This window comes from Rhopalosiphum maidis, chromosome 1, assembly GCF_003676215.2.
Source record: "Rhopalosiphum maidis isolate BTI-1 chromosome 1, ASM367621v3, whole genome shotgun sequence".
In the NCBI taxonomy this organism is placed as follows: domain Eukaryota; kingdom Metazoa; phylum Arthropoda; class Insecta; order Hemiptera; family Aphididae; genus Rhopalosiphum; species Rhopalosiphum maidis.
Window position 1 is genome coordinate 49,391,890 of NC_040877.1, and position 20,591 is coordinate 49,412,480.

General features: G+C 28.5%; 1 protein-coding gene across 1 annotated transcript; it reads right to left on the reverse strand.

Moving 5' to 3' along the window:
• Positions 1–1,871: 1,871 nt before the first annotated feature.
• On the reverse strand, positions 1,872–16,869 carry LOC113554945 (mucin-2-like). Its single transcript, XM_026959066.1, has 5 exons — positions 16,756–16,869; positions 6,781–6,888; positions 2,724–6,718; positions 2,544–2,655; positions 1,872–2,473 (listed from the first exon to the last, which is right to left on the reverse strand). The coding sequence occupies exons 2-5, from the start codon at positions 6,839–6,841 to the stop codon at positions 2,331–2,333; spliced, it is 4,311 nt and encodes a 1,436-aa protein (XP_026814867.1). The 5' UTR covers positions 6,842–6,888; positions 16,756–16,869; the 3' UTR covers positions 1,872–2,330.
• Positions 16,870–20,591: the final 3,722 nt, after the last annotated feature.

Here is a 20,591-nt window from a genome sequence, read left to right on the forward strand (position 1 = left end):
TAAATTAAAAAAATTAAATGTACTTATTTTGAAAGTGAAACAAAATGTATAAACGTGGTTAAAATGTGATTTGTACCATACTTTATACATTTCTACCTACCCATCTGCTTTCTTCAGAAACATTTTGTACCTTAGACAGAAGAATAATATTTATGCATTGAACACTTAGTGTCACAGAATATAAGTGCGTACACTGCAAATGACTGAATCTACCGCAGTACCGCACATTCCAGTATGTACAATTTCGGTCTTTGAACCAAACACATCGATATATAAATACAAACACTACACAGTCTACACCAATGACGTACCCAGGATTTGTTTTCGGGGGGGGGGGCTTAAACATTCATTCTTAACTTTATAGGAAAATAGGAAATAATTTAAAAACATATATATATATATATATATACACATACTATTTAAAATAAAAGATTTCGGGGTGGGCTTAAGCCCAAAAGCCCCCCTCCCCTGGATACGGCACTGGTCTACACTCTACACACATATATAATATATATATTATACATACATATTTTATACATCTTATCTATAATATAATTTATTCACTCCTTTGTTAAATATTTTGGGTTGATTACTGGGTGCTGTTAATTATAATTTCATTTATAACACGACTTCCATTATTTTGGTAGGTAATATACTAATGCGTTATTAAAATAAAAAATAAAAACCAATATTGTGTTATGCGTATTGAGAAGAAAATATGAAAATATGAAAAAAATTTGTGATTTCTGGTTTCACATAAATTTTATTGTTGTTATAATAGTTGCTATCTAAATATTTATTCATCTAATATATTGTTTCCGATTATCTATAAAAAGAATCATAATAAGTTTCAAATATTTTGCGTGGTACAGTCATCAGCATGCCGCATGTTGTGAACTTGTGACTGATGTGGGTGATGACGGTAACGTCGTAATTACACTCAACTCAAAAAGACAATCATTTTATCTATGATAAATTTAAAGCTTATTTTTACTATGAATTTTTAGATTGATTAGAAATTATTATTTTACGCGTAAATATCCCAATTTTGTCAAAATGTAAACTTTAAACGCTTTTAAAAAATATTTTGATTATGTTTTTTTCTATATTTATTTTATTAGTATACGAAAAACTTATGCCTATAAGGAACCTAATGTATTAATTTTTCAAGCATTTTTACATAAAAAAAAAAATGTATAGGTAATTTTAAAATCAAAACATTCTTCTCCTGGCTTAGAATCTTAAAAATTAATTAAATGTTCAAATTTTTAGGTTAAATAAATTTTTTAGTATTGTATTATTTTGTATTACCTACCTGGATTTTATGGCAACGATATTTTTCTTATTGATAAAAATAGTACAATATTATACGGTATGATAGTGTGCTATTGCTTTATACTGCGTACAAATAAAATTGTAAAATTATTATACTAGTTTAAACTTAATTACTATCTGTAGATAGTTTATTTTCAATTATTGCCTATTAATGTTATTGCTGTAGTTTAACTATAGTTAATTTTTAACTTACAAACCTAATTTTATTTTATGAACGTCATGTTAATACATGACGTTCATATATATATATATATATATATATATATATATATATATTTAATATTTACAATAATATTTTAGTTTGAAAACATCAAATTAATCAATGTAATTATTTTTATATTTTATTTAATAGAGTACCTACTATCTATTTTCTTAATTATTACAATATCATTATTTTAATTATTGAATACAATTAAACTAAAAAAGGTTGTAAAAATTAAATTAATAATATATTTTTAATTTTGCATAAAAATGTATGTACAAAATGTATAAATAAGATTAAAAAAAAAAAAAAAAACAATAAATTCATCACAATATTGTATAAAAAATATAAAAATATAACTTATACGTAATTATTTGCAATATTTAAAAAATGTTTCAAAAATTTATGAGACTTTTAAGCAAAAATACTTGTCTAATATGGCACATTATTTTTGAAATCAAATATGTAGGTAATATGGTTCATAACAAAAATATTGTATTAATAGTAACCTAATTTATAATATTTGCTAGAACCATTACATACCTATTTAGTTTGATTTTCTGTTCATATTTTCACAAACTAAACGTATAGTGAATCAATTTTAAGTTTTGTATTTTTGTTGCCTAGGTAAATCTTTGAAACATTTTTCAAAATGTATACAAATTGTAATCTAAATTAAGGTTAAATACTTAATTACATATTATTTATTATCATAAGCTTAAACTAATATACATTAATATTGAGCTAATTAAACGTTTTAACTTGAAATTTTTGCATATAAAATTAAATTTCATTAATTAGCAAGAACAGGAGCTAGGCTCGTTTGCCAATTTAATTTAGGGCCGAGTTTATTACACATGGGAATTTTCCTATTCTTCTCACATTTCTTAGATGTTTCCCAAAAGCTTTGACCTTCGGGACATTGATACATTTGACCTAAAAGAGAAACATATTATATAGCAAAATTGTTCATAATTATTAATTAAATTAATATTTAAAATTTTACCACTGAGAATTCCTCGAGCATTTCTATTGCATTTTACAAAAGTTTGACAATCAGTTGGAGAACCAAACATTCCTTCTGACGGACATAACTGCCGATACGGTTGAATCTGGACCTATGTAAAATAAACATAAACCAGTTTTATATGTAAGTTTATTTGGAAACTCAATTGTAATAACTTACAGTTGGCAGTATCTCTTCAAGTGGTTCTGACCGGCCTTCGTTATTCAATGGACACGATTCTGCTTCATCTGGTGGTAAACATTGAATTCTTTTTTGGTCATAGTACGTACCATTTGAACATGCCAGGACCAATACCTTTATGTCATTATTGTCTGCTATTGTACATTGATAAAATAAGTTACAATTTTTTGGATGTCTTCTAAAGCCTGTTGGGCACACTAATGCGACTTGATCAGGTTCTAAAGTAGGACACTTGTCTGTAGAGTTTGAAGTTTCTGGTGAAGTTGTTGTAGCAGGTAATGTTTCTGTTGACGGTTGATTTGTTTCAGAATCTGTTGTTTCTGTTTGACTTGTAGGTGAATTCGTTTCCGATGGATTAGTTGTTGGTGGATTTGTTTCTGATGGATTAGTTGTTGGCGGATTTGTTTCTATTTGACTCGTTGTAGTCTCAGTTACACTAGACGTTATTGGATCAGTTCCTGTTGGATTAGTTGTTGGTGGATTAGTTTCTGATGGATTAGTTGTTGGTGGATTAGTTTCTGATGGATTAGTTGTCGGTGGATTTGTTTCTATTTGACTCGTTGTAGTCTCAGTTACACTAGACGTTATTGGATCAGTTCCTGTTGGATTAGTTGTCGGTGGATTAGTTTCTGGTTGACTAGATGTAGTAGATTCTGTTTCTGGCAAACTTGAAGTTGGTTTTAATTCTGGTTCATTAGTTTCAGAAGGTCCTGTTGTGTCAGTTTGACCTTCAGTTGTTACTATAGTACTTGCTTCTGTGGAAGTAGATATTTCAGTAGCTGGAGTAGTTCCACTAATTTGCGGAGTGCTTGATCCAGAACAATCTCTGGGGGGGTATACAGAAGCTTCGTGATTACAAACGTTTAAGCTAGGATCAAAAATGGTTCCTTGAGGACAGTCGAAGTGGTACACAGAAAACCGTTCACCTTTATCGCCATCCCAGTCGACACATCTATAGAACTTTTTACAATCATCAGGATGAGGGAAAAATCCACTTCCATTACACACTATTTTGCTAGGTGGTTTTGGTGAAGTATTACAAGGGGCAGTCGAATTATTGGTCGATATAACTGTTTGGCTTGTGATTGATGATGTTTGTTGACTAGACGTAGTTGTTGAAGTTTGGGTTTGAGTAGTTTGACTATTTGTTGACGATTGAGGGTAAGGACTGGTAGGCAATGTTGTGGATATTTCTGGGTTACTAGGTTGACTTGATATTGGATTTTCAGAACTATTTGAAACAATTGGTTTTGTTGATCCAGGTGTAGACGATGAACTTGTTTTAGAACAATCTCTATCCACTGCCCACGGATGATTACATACATTGTTAATATGATCCCAAACAGTTCCTGGCCCGCAATTAAAATTATATTTAGTAAATCCTTTTCCATTACCAACGCATCTATAAAATTTGTTGCAATCTTTAGAATCTGGGAAAAATCCTTCTGTCGTACAAGTGTCTGTTGTTGCAGGTGGTTGTGTTTGATGATTTATAGATGATGATGTGGTAACAGGTGTGGTAGGTGGTTTTTTCGTAGATTGTTGACTTACTGGTTTAATAGTTGTTGATGATTGATTTAATGGTCTGTTTGTGGGAGCAACTGTTGTTGGTTTTGAATTTATAGGTTTAATGGTTGTCGTAACAGATGGTTTTGTAGTTGATTGAGTGGTTGGTTTAGAAGTTGAAGTGTATTGCGCTGGTTTCTTAGTAGTGGTTTTTTGTGTAGTAGTTGTTGGTAAAGTAGATGTTGACTGAGTTGTCGTTGTAACTTTTTGTGTAGTACTTGAATTGATTGGTTTTTGAGTAGTTGGTTTAGAAGTGGTTGGTTTTGAAGTTGTTGGTTTTGAAGTTGTTGGTTTTGGAGTGGTTGGTTTTGGAGTTGTCGATACCATTGGTTTTTTTGTTGTATAAATTGGCGTTGTTGGTTTTAATGTTGATGACATTGGTGAAGTTGGTTTAATCCCAGAATTATTTGTTTGTTGATTAGATCCTGCACCAGTTGTCTGTTGATTTGATCCTGCGCCAGTTGTTTGTTGATTTGATCCTGCACCAGTTGTTTGTTGATTTGATCCTGCGCTTGTTGTCTGTTGGTTAGATCCAAAACCAGTTGTCTGTTGGTTAGATCCAAAACCAGTTGTCTGTTGATTGGCTGCAGCACTAGTTGTCTGTTGATTGGCTGCAGCACTAGTTGTCTGTTGATTGGCTGCAGCACTAGTTGTCTGTTGATTGGCTGCAGCACTAGTTGTCTGTTGATTGGCTGCAGCACTAGTTGTCTGTTGGTTGGCTGCAGCACTAGTTGTCTGTTGATTGGCTGCAGCACTAGTTGTCTGTTGATTGGCTGCAGCACTAGTTGTTTGTTGGTTGGCTCCGGCACTAGTTGTTTGTTGGTTAAATCCAGATGTTACAGCTTGATTAGACCCAGAAGTAGCAAATTGTTGATTTGTGCTAGAACTTTCAGCCTGATTTGAGCCTTGATTCATAGCAACTGTTGTTAAAGTAGCACCTTGAGATGAAAGCTGTTGGTTATTTCCTCCATTTGTTTGACCAGCAATGATAGCTGAAGTTGAAAATTGGCTACTTGAAGAACTACTAGAACTTGAACTTGAGCTTGACATCATAGATGAACTCATTGAACTAGACCATTGGTTGGCTGTGGTTATTTGTTGCGCTACAGTAGAATCTGATTGTATTGTGGAAGGTGTAGCTGCTGTCGTGGTTCCACAAGTTACTAAATTAGCATGGTTGCATGTTTGTTGACTATCATCCCATAAGGTCCCTTCACCACAACTAAATTCATATTTGGTAAAAGTTCCATCACCTTTAGCTACACATCTTATGAATTTTTTACTACAGCCTTCATCGTACGGATGGAATCCTTCTGACACACAATTTGGTCCAGTAGAACTAGAGTCTTCTGGTTGATCAGGTGATTCATTATCTACTTCATTTTCAGGACTTTCCGATGATGATTGCTGATTGTATCCATCTTCTGGTTGAACAGGAGGTGCAAATGTAGATTGCGGTTGATTATAATTAGGATTTGATGGTTGGTAATAATTTGGCTCTGATACTACAGGTTGCACATAATTATTCTGTGATGGTCGATTATCACTTGGTTGCTGACTAGGTGGTATATAACCAGATTGTGGTGGTTGGTTATAGCTAGGTTGTTGACTAGGTGGTTTGTAACCAGATTGTGGTGGTTGATTATAGTTGAACTGTTGCGCCGGTGGCGTTGATGTTTGTGTGTAACCAGATTGCGGTGGTTGGTTATAATTTGGTTTTTGTACCGGTTGTGACGAAGTAGGTATGTAACCAGATTGTGGAGGTTGGTTATAATTTGGTTGTTGTGTCGGTTGTGATGAAGTAGGAATGTAACCAGATTGAGGTTGTGGTTGATTGTAACTTGGTTGAGGTTTAGATTCTACATATTCTGGCTGTTGAGGTTTATAATTATTTGATGGATAGTTTGGTAGTGGTGGTATATATGGGGGAGGTTGGTATATTGGTGATTGAGGTTGTACGTATTCAGTTTGTGTTGGCTTATAACCGGTTTGTGGGCGCCCATAATCATAGTTGGAAGATGGCTGACTTAAATATTCGGGGGCGGTTGAGCCATAACCTGAGTTATTTGGTTTATTAGAGTTTGGTTGATTTGGAGTTTCATTAGGTCGTGAATTCCACGAATTAGATTCTTCTGGGCTAGGTTCAGGCTCGGGATTACTAAATTGTACATTTCTGCATTCTTCTCTATTAGAAAGAGAAGGATGTACGCATACAGAGTTTTCTGGATCAAAAACAGTTCCAGGAGAACATTGAAATTTAAACTTGGTATAGTATGTCCCAGCTCCAAAGTTTACACATCTATAAAATGACGTACAGTCAGACGGGTCTGAATGAAATCCTTCCGATTTACAAATAAATGTTCCTTCTGTGGGACTTGAACTAGCTCTTGATCCTCTGCCGGTGACATCTGTAATATAAAATAATAATTTTTTTTTATGTTTCTACGGAATGTATTAGATAGAAACATACCACAGATAGAATGATATATTATACACACTAAGACGATGATTCGGCTCATCGAACCCATCATGATTGTATATGACTTGTCACTTAGTTATAATATAATCAAAAATTTTCCTGAAAACAAAACAATTATAAATAAATACATTAAATTTTTTAAAGGACTCATTGGCCGGAAAATTATTTCAGCCGTAAAATATTGTCTAGTATTACATGTTAGTAACTGCCTGTAGTATGTGGTTAAAAATGTTATACTATATGTCTATATGCAGATATTATATCTTTTAAAATAACGGAATCATAAACCGGTTATATCCATAAGAATATGCGAATCTTTAAAAGTATAAAAGTGAATATAAAATCGCATCAATTGAAAATACACTGCACATATAAAATACATGACACATATTAAATTAACTTATTAACCTAAATTACTGGTAATAGTAGTATAAATACAGTTATAAGGTTAAACGATAGAACGTACTTAAATATTTTATTATTTAATCATAATCGTAATCTTGTGAATATAAAAAATTTCGTTTGATATTGATTAGGTAACCACAAATATTCCACAAATATCTATTTCATCGAATTTTATAGTAGGTGTGATTATATTATTAAAAATTAAGCACATACATAGTTATACTGTATACCAAAAATAAATTCGTTAGTTATATTTGAATACATTTCTAATGATTATTTTAAAATTATCTATATTTATGCATGTGTCCTATCGTTTTGCAATTTAAAATCTTATTTGAAAGATCTTATCTTTTGATTTATCTGATTACAATTCCACATAGATGACTAATATAATATCAAAACAATATTAACATAATTCAAAGCTTTACGTACACCTAAACATTATTATGTGTCTATGTATTATGTAGCACACTTTACAATAAACATGTATGTATATTTATATAAATGTCTTGCTATTATCAAATACACTGTAGAAGGTATATTAGATGAATATAAATTTGTTAATCCGAGAAATGTGCGTATGAGTACAAGAAATTAACACGGAAGTAGACGAGAAAGTAAAGCTGGGGGAGGTAGGTTTGATATTTCGTACGACCAGATCGTGTTTTATGAGGTCGAAGAGAGGAGGTCATGGTTGGCCGTTGACCGAAATGACTATGCAAATCTGACGTAGCGCCATCGGGTTCTAATGAGTCACAAAATCACGTTGTTTACAGCAGTAAACAATATTGGTAATACATTTCTTTTAAGTGTCAGGAATATTTTGAAATATAATGGCTAATCGTATACAAATACAACTATAATGTATCTATATATTGAAATTTCAACTTAAATCGTCCTCAAAACAAAAACATAATATTTTACATAAAAAATTATTTTCAACATTTTATTATTTAAAACCATATTTGGGATAATAATTCTAATAAGATATTGGGATATCTATCAATAATATGAAATATTTGGTTAATAATTTTTATGTCTGAGTAAATAAATGAGTAAAAGACGTGGGTATTATCTACAGATCAATAGATAATATAGTAGGTACCTAACTATATTTTTTTCGATTGATATTTTAATTCGTGTTAATTAATAAAATATAGTTTGTTTGTAAAATATAATTGTATAACCAATACAAAGTTTGATTTTCTTTTTTACTCACACTTTTGGTAATTTGAATGTTGTCATGTCTCTTTTAAATTCTATTGAATACAATTTTAATTTACAAAATGACAACTATAAATAATTATACTTGAGCATTTAAATACCTACTTCATTAATCCTAAATATTCTGGCCAACTTTATAATTTTAAATCAAAGTCACGTTTACAGTACTTAAATGTCTTAAACACGTACAAAATGTATGCGTGTACTACGTGTACGTGTGTGTTATTTTTGTATGTCAATATAGTTTGTGAACGGCATGAAGCCATGTAGGTACCAAATGATGATGTCATGAGTTTCAATCGGATTCATATGAAAACTTGAATGGTGAGATGATGACGTGATGACATTGTAGCGAATAGTAAAAATTATGATCAAGGTTCAAGGATTGGATATTGTGCGATCAAGGTCTAGCGCGTATTCACGTCAACTTTTACGTATATACAAATTACTTTTTTTTATACATATAGTAAATTAGTACACGAATAGGAAGTAATAGATTATAAATTTGTATTGAAGATAATGTTATCAGTTAACCTTTCCGGGAATAGAATGTTGATAAAAATATTTCTGATTTAAACAGCTGTCAATTGTATAGGTAAGGATTTTCAGTTTCCTTTAACTCTTAAAAGTAGCCCCCTTCCCTTCCCACAAAAAAAAAAAAAACAAAATAAAAATTAATGTGATAACTCTAGAAAGCAGACGTAAATCCAAGGGGAGTCTGATTTTGTCGGTCACCCTCTCAGTGGCGTATTCGAGGGAGGGGTGAAATAGGGGCACTTGCCCCCCCCCGAGGATCTTGATTTGTTTTTTTTTATCCCCCCCCCTGAAAAATTATCTCAAATATGCCACTGCATCCTCCTCTCTCATAAATATATTCTGGATCTGTGCCTGCTAAGAAGTAATTATATTAATTAGTTGTATAAATATTAGTATTAATTGAAACTGTCATAATTAAGGGATTTTAACTTCATAGCCATAAAATTCTATACGAATCATGAAAACCAAAATACTGCTAATATTTTTTCCTATTGAATTATAAATGGGATAAAATAATATATATTTAATAATAAGCATATTTTACAAATATTCTATGTATTCCTATGAAAGTAAAATTATATTAAAGTATATAAATTAACTATTTTGTTTTGACGTTCCTATATTTAAATATTATAGTTCATAACAATTAATATTATCATATTATATGTGTATAACTACAATTGAGGGTTTAGGATGTGTTTATTAAGTTTATTGATTATTTATTAATATAAATTCGGTTTTATTATTGTTATAAATTGATTAGGTAATTATTTCTATTCAAAAACGTGTAAAAGTAATATAAGCTTTATTAGTATATAAGTCCTTAATGTAAAATAAAAATCACATTTTAATCATAGTTTGGTTTAATTTAGCACTTTCATAATAACGTCACTATGTGATGTATAGTATAAGCGTATAACGTTCAAAGTATGAAATGTTCAAATGTTCTTAATTATAATTAGAAATTGAATAAAACAATTTAAAATTGTATTGTTATAATTTGATTTTATTAACAAACAGATTTATTATATTATACATTTATACCGGCTTATGGAGTGAACACTCACTGTAAATACCTATAAACTACTATTATAATACTATCCAAAGTGAAGCTGATGAATGATGATGCTATAACGTTGACACTGTTGACAGATAGCCTGAAGCCCAAATAATATATTTATAATAATATTAGACTGTTCTCATCGTCGATCGTCGTTGAGCAAACGAACCATGAATTGGGCATAATTACGTACATTATCATGATCGCACAACGTTATTATAATGTTGTTGTCCAGCTAATTCGGCATAACAACAAACCGGAGACGATAGCATATAACACTCTCTGTAGTCTCTAATATCGTGACATTGACATTGGGATAGACTCAGCAGCGGTGGAACACTTCACCGCCGACGAGCATAAGCAATTCGCGCATAATAATTACGCGCAACGTGTGATGATCGTACACTGGTACTTAAATCGTTATTTCCGTACGGCTAATGATACTTTTTGAAAAAATTACCACGTTCCAGATTGGACGGCATTTTAATATCATATTTATTTATTATTCACTCGAAACGGATTAACAAGCACCTAATTGATTATATTTTGAGTTTTAAAATTAAATTAATATTATCATATTGAATTCAGTGATATTTTTTCTACTGACAGTTGATGATTTTTAAACTTTACTGTGAACCAGTTATTTAAGTTCTGTATAATCTACTGATTTAAAAATCATTTTTATTGAACTGTGTTCCGTTTATAATATATACATATAAATTTATTTGGAAGTCATATTACACCTATTTACATTAATTTTACGAAAGTATTATAATTTAGTTTTCTTTTTTTTTATAAAACTATTGTAGTATTTGATTTGTGTTAAACCAACAACAAAAATATACGATACTCCCTCCCGTTAGTGTGTTTTCTGGATCCTAGACCGCCTATATCCGATGTATCAGATATCGTGATGAAAGATACGCTGCCCGTTTTGCAAGTAATCACTACATACGCACGCATCGTTTAAACTTAAAAACTAACTCACAGCGACGGTTTTTTTTATTTTTTTGTTCCTTAGTTACTTTTTTATTTGTTTACGTTAGTAAAACACCACTGTTTATAAAACGATGATTCTTATTTTTATAGACATATGATTTGCGTTACCGCTTTAAACAAGACCTTTTTACTACTAAAAACAACAACAATGAATTGAATATTATGAAATAAATATCAATTAAGAGTTAAGACACGCTTATTTTGATCTATAAACCAATTAAAATAATATATGAATTCATGAAATAATAATAAATTTAGGTCTTAAACTAATATTATAGAACTTTACAAAATATTTAACAAATAAGTATATAATTTTTTTTAAATAAATGTTTATTATTAAATAATAATGTTTTAGTCATGTTTAAACTGTTATTGATATACCTACCTAGACATATTATATTTATAATTTTTTTTTATAAAAGTAGATGCTATTAATTCATGTAGCATCGGTTTCATCTATGATTTTTATAATATTTTTGTGATATATTATACTAATAATAATGATTTATTATTTATAAATAAACAAAATATATCATTTTTATCGCTTTGTTATTCATCAAGGCTATAACATTACGCGATGATGAATTTGCTTGTAGCTTCGTGTTCACATACGTTTACATACCTATTCGTGAATTGTCTAAATTTACGATATTTTGTGATGCCTTAAAAAGTACCAAATTTTCAATATTGTAGACAGATTTACACAATAATATATTAAGGTTTACAAGTAGCAATGTAGCACTTTTCCTGTAGCCGTAAAATACGAAATGATCATTGAAGCAAAACGGTTTGTTTGTTAGAAACAAGTAATTTTGTAAGTAATATTTAAGTCGTGTTTAAGTTTTAACACAACATGTTGTGTTTTTTGTGCGTTTAATTCTATAGTCCTTCAGAATCGCTAATTTAATAGTATTTTAAGTAGATAGGTATACATATACTGGCATACTGTATAATATCTATCACCCCCGTCTTTGTGTATACATTAATAACATTATTATTCGTTATGTAATTATCTAATAAAAATAATAAATAATAATAATAATATACTACTACTATGTTTAAACTAGATATGTAACGATTACAATCTTTTTAAATAAAACTACAAAAGTACCATTGGATTTAATTACGTATTAACAATTAATTCCACACAACAAAGTAATTTTTTCGAACAAATAAAAATTCGAGAATACACTTGGTTCATTTGTAATAAAATTTGTTGACTCAATACAATTGATTACAAAAAGAATTATTCAAGACTATAAAAATGTATTATTTTTACGTATGTTTCCTTATTGACAACACGTCATATTGACATATCTACTGCATACATTAATATATTATATATATTTTTATTAGCTAAAGTTAGGCGCTTAACGAATAATGATGTATCTCAAGATATAGTATGGAATACGATTTAAACGATATGTCTTGAAGGATATACTGAAATTACTTAACAAAAATAATAAATCAAATAATTAAGCTAAATTTATAAACAATACATTTTATTTCAAACAAATTTTATCGGACGTTTTTGAAATAATTATAATGTTTATGCATAACTAGTGCGAATATCGTATACTCTTCGAGATGATCAACATTAATAACTGCAATGGTCGATGAACTCGTTTTTCTTCCTCATCACACTTAATAATAGCATTACCGGTATCATGACAAATCACACACGGCGATGTTTTTGTTTTGTGTGACGATTATAAATTATAATAATATACATAATTTAATTCAAGGTAAGGCGTCGCAGAATCGCCGAACAAAATATCATAATAAAAACGATACATGCGAACGCATGCCGATCCGAACACATCTCGTAGGCGCATCTATGTAGCGTCTACAATCTACATACACGCATTAAAAGTATCTATTCTGTGGTATTGGTAGGCAGGTAACCGCGCATACTAGGAATTCATTATAATATATAGGCCACAATATATTATTACAAACAAGTTTCAATGTACCCGTAATGAAATTGGCGAATGATCAACGGCCAAGCGCAAAACGTCCGATCCGTTAAAACATCAAGGTAAAAACTAAAAACTCGTATTTAGTATTTACGCGCATCACGCATACGATGTAAGTATATTATGTTTATACAACGATCGCAATAAGTAATAATATTATTATTATTATAATGTTACGTCTCGTTTGAACAACTGTATATCATTATACACCTTACCCAACAAGCCCCCTACCCCGGACCAGACGGCGGTTATTGTGAGGCCCTCGGGTTCCGGTTAACGGTTTCCTGGGACTGGATGTATATACCTATATTATTGGATTATTTCACACGCGCGATGCAAATTCGTTTGGTGCCTCGAGTTTTCCCGAAAATCGCAATGGCCGTGGGGCTTAGACACCGAGTATGCGATTGGTGTATGTGTAAGCAGCTCCGTGTAGGTACTGTATAATAGTATAATATGCGACGTCTTAGGGCACCCCATGAATGTCCATTGTCTCTAGACGAGAGGAGACCTAGTTATCGAATATTATATATTATCGCGATTATCACTATATATTATATTATACATGCGCGGCGCTCTAAATGCATTATAAACATTTATAAAATTCATTTAAAATCATAAAATATTCAGTAAACATAAGTTTAACAATAAAATATGGACTAAAAAGTAGAAGTGAGTTAAAAAAAAGAAAATGACCTAAAAACCGAAAACCGAAAACATTAATGAATAAGTATTAAAATTGAATACGATTCTAACGTTGTTCTTACCGAAAAAAACAATAATATGGCTTACAACAATAAATACAAAAGTGCATCCGCTACAATAATATACGCGAGCTTCTGTGTCTCGGTGAGTTTATAATTAATATTTTATCGTTTCGATCACCGAGATGGGTGGTAAACAAAATAATAAACAAATTACGTGTTGTAGATGGCAAATATACCTACATAATATTATTACGGTGAAATAACTAATAATAATATTGTTAAAGCTACTGGTTATAATGACTAACTGGTCCGGCCTTGCGGACCGCACGATAGACGTCGGCGCGACGACCACGTTTCGCAACCCGACGGACACGATGCGTGTGTATAGCGCTTACCTACCTAACGTATTATAATTACATATATATATATACACCTAGCTGTGTTAAACCGGGTATACGTACTATATATTAAAATTATACAGTATTCATCACCTATGCGGTTATGCGTGCGTATACCTAATATATTATCGGTATTTACCGAGTATATCCGTGCTGAGAAATTACCGAGTTGAATTTAATCAAGTCACATAAAAAAATTATTGATTATTTTGTTATTCACTTTTAGTATCATTCGTTTTTTCCTTCAAGTTACAAATGCAAAGATGCCTTTATAAATTAATTAAATTAACAACATACGTTTCTATTATATTATAAATAGATATAATATAATCAGACACGTAATTTAGGGAGAGGCGATAAGAGCGAACACCCCCCCCCCCAAGATCATATTTTAGTAACTAATAATTAATAAAAAACATTTTTTAAACTTTAACTTTTCTGAATAAGGTTAATCGCCCCCTCCCCCTCCAAAAAAATAAGCATCTATTTACGTGCCTGAGTATAATCTTCTAGTTTAAACAATTGAAAATCATTTAATAAATTAGGTTATTATAATCTATTTTAACTATAGGTTATTAAGTGTTGTATTTTTCTAATTTAATAACTCTAAACGTAATATAGTTAACAAGGGATGAGGCAACTTTAAACACTAAGTAAAGGGCAAAAAAAAATAATAATAAATATATTGATACGCTACGTCTTATTGGTGTTGATTTGCATATTCACCGACAATATGACTCATTAAAACGTAGTTATAGGCTGTATGAGTGGAGTCTTGAAATTACATTTTGATACTAATTATTGGACCCTGAATTATATTAGGTACTACACTAGTTGGGTACCTACTATATATTTATTTAAATATTATACTATATTTGAGTCTCAGATTTGTACGTAATTTATAATAGTTTATAGGTACGTAATTTTATAAATATTTAACGATACAAATAGAAACATAGATAAAATACATACGATTTTTTTTTAATAGTCCTTACCGCACTATTGAATTGATATAGATACGTTGGAAATCAAACACGACTAAATTCCTAAGTTGCGTGATGCAGATCATCACCGACTTCAATTCTCTAAATAGGTAGGTATTGGATATATTATTTCGAATGCATATAATTTTTTACTTTGACCACATACGGTTTTTACCTCGTGTGGTTTACGGTTTATTGGTTAAAAATTATAATAAATTAATATACATGTTTAACTATACCACATAAATAATGAATAAATTATCAGATTCGTTATCAAAGCGTATGTATAGTATAAACAATAGAAAATTATAATTATTTGATAATCAGGAAAATAATAGCGTAAAACATAATGATGTACCTATCCATTTTTAACGGAACTTAACAGTTAACGTTGTGCAAGCCTTGGGTTGGCATTGGGGTATAATAAAATAAAGGTAGACTTGTATAAATAATAGCCATAATATTTAAATATAATTAATGAATTCACATAAGATATGACTTATTTGCAAGGAGGTATATGAAAAATCGTTTTTAAATACAACAATTAAAATAATCAAAAATATTTTATTATAATAGCTACCTTATCAGTTTTTTGAAATATCATGTTGTAGAGGTTCTAGTACGTAGTTATTTTTCTCAAAATATTTTTAGATTAGGCAAATACAATTTTTAACAAAAGTACTAAATAATAAAAAAACAATATGCAAGGACTATGCATTGAATGAGTTTTAATCTCTTTAGATTTATTCATACATTAATAAATATTAACGTTCTAAAAAATGTAAAACTCGCGAACTTCAGCAGAACACAAATAGGATTTTTTTTTAATCAACAAATATTACTATTATAGGCATTCTTTATTACATTTTTAACTTTGTATTTATGATTTTAAGAGTACATTATTATGGTTGGTTAAATACAATTAGGTTAGATATTTAAAATAACTTGGATAATAATCAAAATCAAGTATAAGGTACATACTGTAAGTGCAACTAAAATTTCAGATTGTATTAATTAATAAGAAAAGTTTTTGTCCAAATAAATTATTTGTTCTACTTGTTGATTTTTATATTTTTTGCTTAAACTTTCAATAAATTAAACTTAAATTCACAATTTCATTTTACGAATATTCATAAAATAATGAAATTGCAGACTTTTAATTAGAGGTAGATCGTAAAAGTACGATTCAGAAATGATGGCTTATTTTTGAAACGGATTTAAGTTAAGTTTTAAAATTAAATAAATATTAATAAGTTACAAATATTCACCTAAAATAACTTTTTAATATGTAGTTATTTAATATATAAATTGACTAATAAGCTTTGTCAAAAATTTTAATTTTTTTTTAAATTTTTATATACGTTTTGTTTTACTTAATCCGAAATGAAAATATTATAATATTTCTTTATTATTATTTTTTTTTATAGTATTTACATCATGTAAGCTTATTATGATTCTAATATCAAAAACCATATTTTATTTCAATTTTCACAAGCATTTTACGAAAGAAATTTTGTACACCGTATTCTAATTTAATTAAATGTATATTTATTATATAAGCGTATCGATATTATTTTATGCAGTGTATTACATTAATATAAAAGCAATAGAATATAATATTATTAATGTGAAGTATGTAATATCTAAGTTACAAGTATTAAAGTTTTTTTCACTTACCCGCGAAATTATGAACGTATTAATACACGACCGTTGTGGTCACTGTCGGCTAGAATAATATCACTTGTTCGTCAGCGCCGCGACGACTGAATTCGCAACACAATCCATTCGGCGCCCTACAAATAGCCGCGAGATCCTTCCTCCTCAAACCCATTGCCTCAGATCGTTTGCCGGCACCCAATCTCCGTTCTCATGACGACCGCCAGACGCCAAAATAATACATTTGCCCCTCCAAAAAAAGATGTTCTGGACGTCGTTTTGATGAGGTGGGTTCTGGGTATTGGAAAGATTTAACTAAATATTATATTGTGATGGTGGGATTTCTAAATTGGCATACATACATTTATAACAACATATTATCATTATAATTTTTAAGTTAACTATTATTGTTATCTTTTTTTAATTTAAATTAAGTACCTATAATTTACATTCTATGGTTTATACACAATAAACCATAAAAGTTACAACAGTTTCAGTCATACCTAATTACAAACAAGCATTAGGAATTTATTTGAATAATTTTCAAATAAAAGGAATCATTTTATCTTTAGCACATAAGTTGGGTTATATAAAATATCAAGTTATTAAGTTTACACTTTGATAATTTTTAACATAATATGTATTTCAGTTAATTTAATGAATACCTTACAGTAATTTAAATTGTTTAATGTCAATTACAATTTTCAGAAAAGAACATTTTTAAACAATAAAATATTTTCATTATCTATTTATGTATCTATCTGATTACAAAAACGTCTGTATTATAATAATTTTTTATATTTAAGGTAATATTATATTTTATTTATTTTATGAATAATACTATAATAGTAAAATATATAATATAATATGAATCGATTCTATCATTTAATAAAAAATAAAATAAAAAGATACAAAACAATAATTTTAATTAACGATGAACGAGTATTATACAAGGAATAATATTATTGAGGTTGAGGTTGGGATTGGTCGTATGTAACGATATGGAAAACAGTGTTAAGGTTCGGTGTCTTTTATATTTTAAATTAACAAAGAAATGTTTATTTATGTAAAATCATATAAATTATAATTAATATGGTATATAAAACTATATATCTAATACATCTTTATTTAAAAATATACAAAATAGCCTTTACTGTATATTTCTAAGCAGTTAACAGTATATTATGTTTATATTATATACTATGTATAATATTGTATCTATTAAGTACTTACACAAATTAATATTATACTGTCATCGTAGATATACCTATCATATTACGAGCGTACACTAAAGTAATAGGAAAAATAAATAAAAATAAAAAAACCATTCAATTTAATTACTTGATATTAAATTTAATCACAATAAATATTGTATATTTTTAAAACGGTTCTTAACTCTGAACAAATCATTCATACTTTAAATTCTAACTAACTAATTTCAATCAAGTTTAATTATATTTTTAATATTAATAATAGATCAAAGTGCATAACATATTAATTAATTCAATAATAATAAGGAGATGTTATTATATTTACATATAATTGTTATTACATTGTAAGATCTACCAAAAAATTGTCCTTAATAAAAAATATTGGTAAAAATAATACACATGTAAGTACTTAGTAGGTACATAACATCATAATAATATCATTCTAATTGAATGCTAACTGATTTATCGTAAATAATATAGTTAGGAATTTATTTTAATTGATATTTATAATCAAATTTATAATATATTTACTTGTTGAATTAAAATATGAATAGAAAAATATAAATAAATATTAATAAAAGCGTTAGTCATTTGTATTGGGTAATAATACATAGCATTAGATAAAATACGATGATGAATATGTAATAAAAATTGTCCCTAAATATTGTTGTTAATTTATTTCTCGTAACTTTTAAGTTTAAAATATATTTCAAACTAGTAATTATTAGTTGCTTATTTTTGTTAAATTAAACACCTTTTCAGCTGTCCGTCTATTAAGATGACTTCAGTGTAGTTGTTGTTGTTGTTTTTTTTTTATTAAAAATATCAATGATAGAAGATAGACAAAACTTAAAATTGGTTTCCCATTTGAATATTCTAGTGTAACGTATTATTATTGATACATTAAAACACACCTGTAGAATATTATTACCCAAATTAGGATTTTAATTTTAAATTTAGAACTTAAATAATAATAAGTTGTTATCTATTATGGTAGGAGGAGGTATTGAACGTCTAACTTTACCGTTGAACTGGTTATATTATTCATAAGATATTTTACCAAGGAAAAACAATATTTTATTTTATCGGTTGTGCTAATTATAATGATGACCTAACCAATGCTGTTAGGTTTTGTTAGATATAATTTTTCTAAGACGTACTACTACAGTGGATTTGATTGTGAAAAATGTTTATAAAATGATTCACTGCCAATGGAATCTCACAACATTTAATAATTTTATTTGAATACCTTATAAATTACAATAATATTGTTGAGTTTGAGATATGTATAATAAAAATTATAGCTTATGGTTTTTGGTATCCCGCTAAATTAACTTCAATCAATTGATTTTTAATTGTTTATTTACCGCAATTATATAGTATTATTGATTCTAAGTGAAGCGTGGGACGAATTTATTTTACAACGCTGTATTTTGTTGTTGTTAAAAAAAGATTTATTATACATAATTGCAAAAATTCTATGTAAAAGTATTGAATAAAAAATTTAACCAAGCACAATTTTAAAAACGTATTACTTAGAATCAATAATAATTCAAAAAATTTCAGATTTAAACAAAAATGAACATATAATATGATCTATTGAACTATTTTTCAGTTATAATTTACATAACTAGCCCAGAAAATAATTTTACTATTAAGATTCATTATATTTTTACAATTTTCAGTTATAAAGTTTATTGAACAAAAAAATACAATTTTCTTTTAAGTTTATTGATCGGGATGGAAAATTGAATACGAAATCCAAAAAAATAAACTACCCAAAAATGAGATAATAATAAAGAAAAACAAATAATGATATAACTATAATACATTGAGGTTAGGTTAACAGTATTGTTATTGCTATTGATAGCTGGTCAATAGCTTATTTGTGGTATTCATGTAGTTCACACGGAAAATATTTGAGGTCTTCGCAGTTCACACTGAAGTACTCATGTGAATAAACTTTAATGAACGTTTAAAACTAGTGTATTTTGTGGTTATAACGCCATGTATAAATATAATACAGTAATGCAATAAAAATCGAGGAAATATAGAAAAAAAAAGAAAATTTGAAAATATTGGAATGTATTTTTTTTGTTTATATAATCAAAAACAATAATATATTACAATGTTAATATTATTATAATATGATTATTTAACCTTCAACAAGTAATTTTTATTTAGATTTAATATTGTATACTACTTAGAATTTAATGAAACACAAATTAATAAATAAATCAACGAGCTTTTATTAAATTAATATAATTAATATAGTATTTAATACGTTATATTGATTTTGATTTGATTTTTATTATACAAAACTACTTAATTTTATATTATTTTATAATTTATAATAATTAATATTTTGATAGGTATTACAAATATTGTATATTGCCACTGAAGATATATAATAATGAATACATTTAATATACATCATCCATTATATGGATTAAAGATGTAGAATTAATAGTAATATGGCTACTGAATACATTTATCAATCGTGACTATTTACCACAAAATAAGTAACTATATAAATAATAAATTTTATAACTGAGCTTTATATTGCATACTACAAAATACATTTTTTTAGATTTCAAAATTGTTTAAATATTACATTTAAACCACTATCTCCTTACCATTTTAACC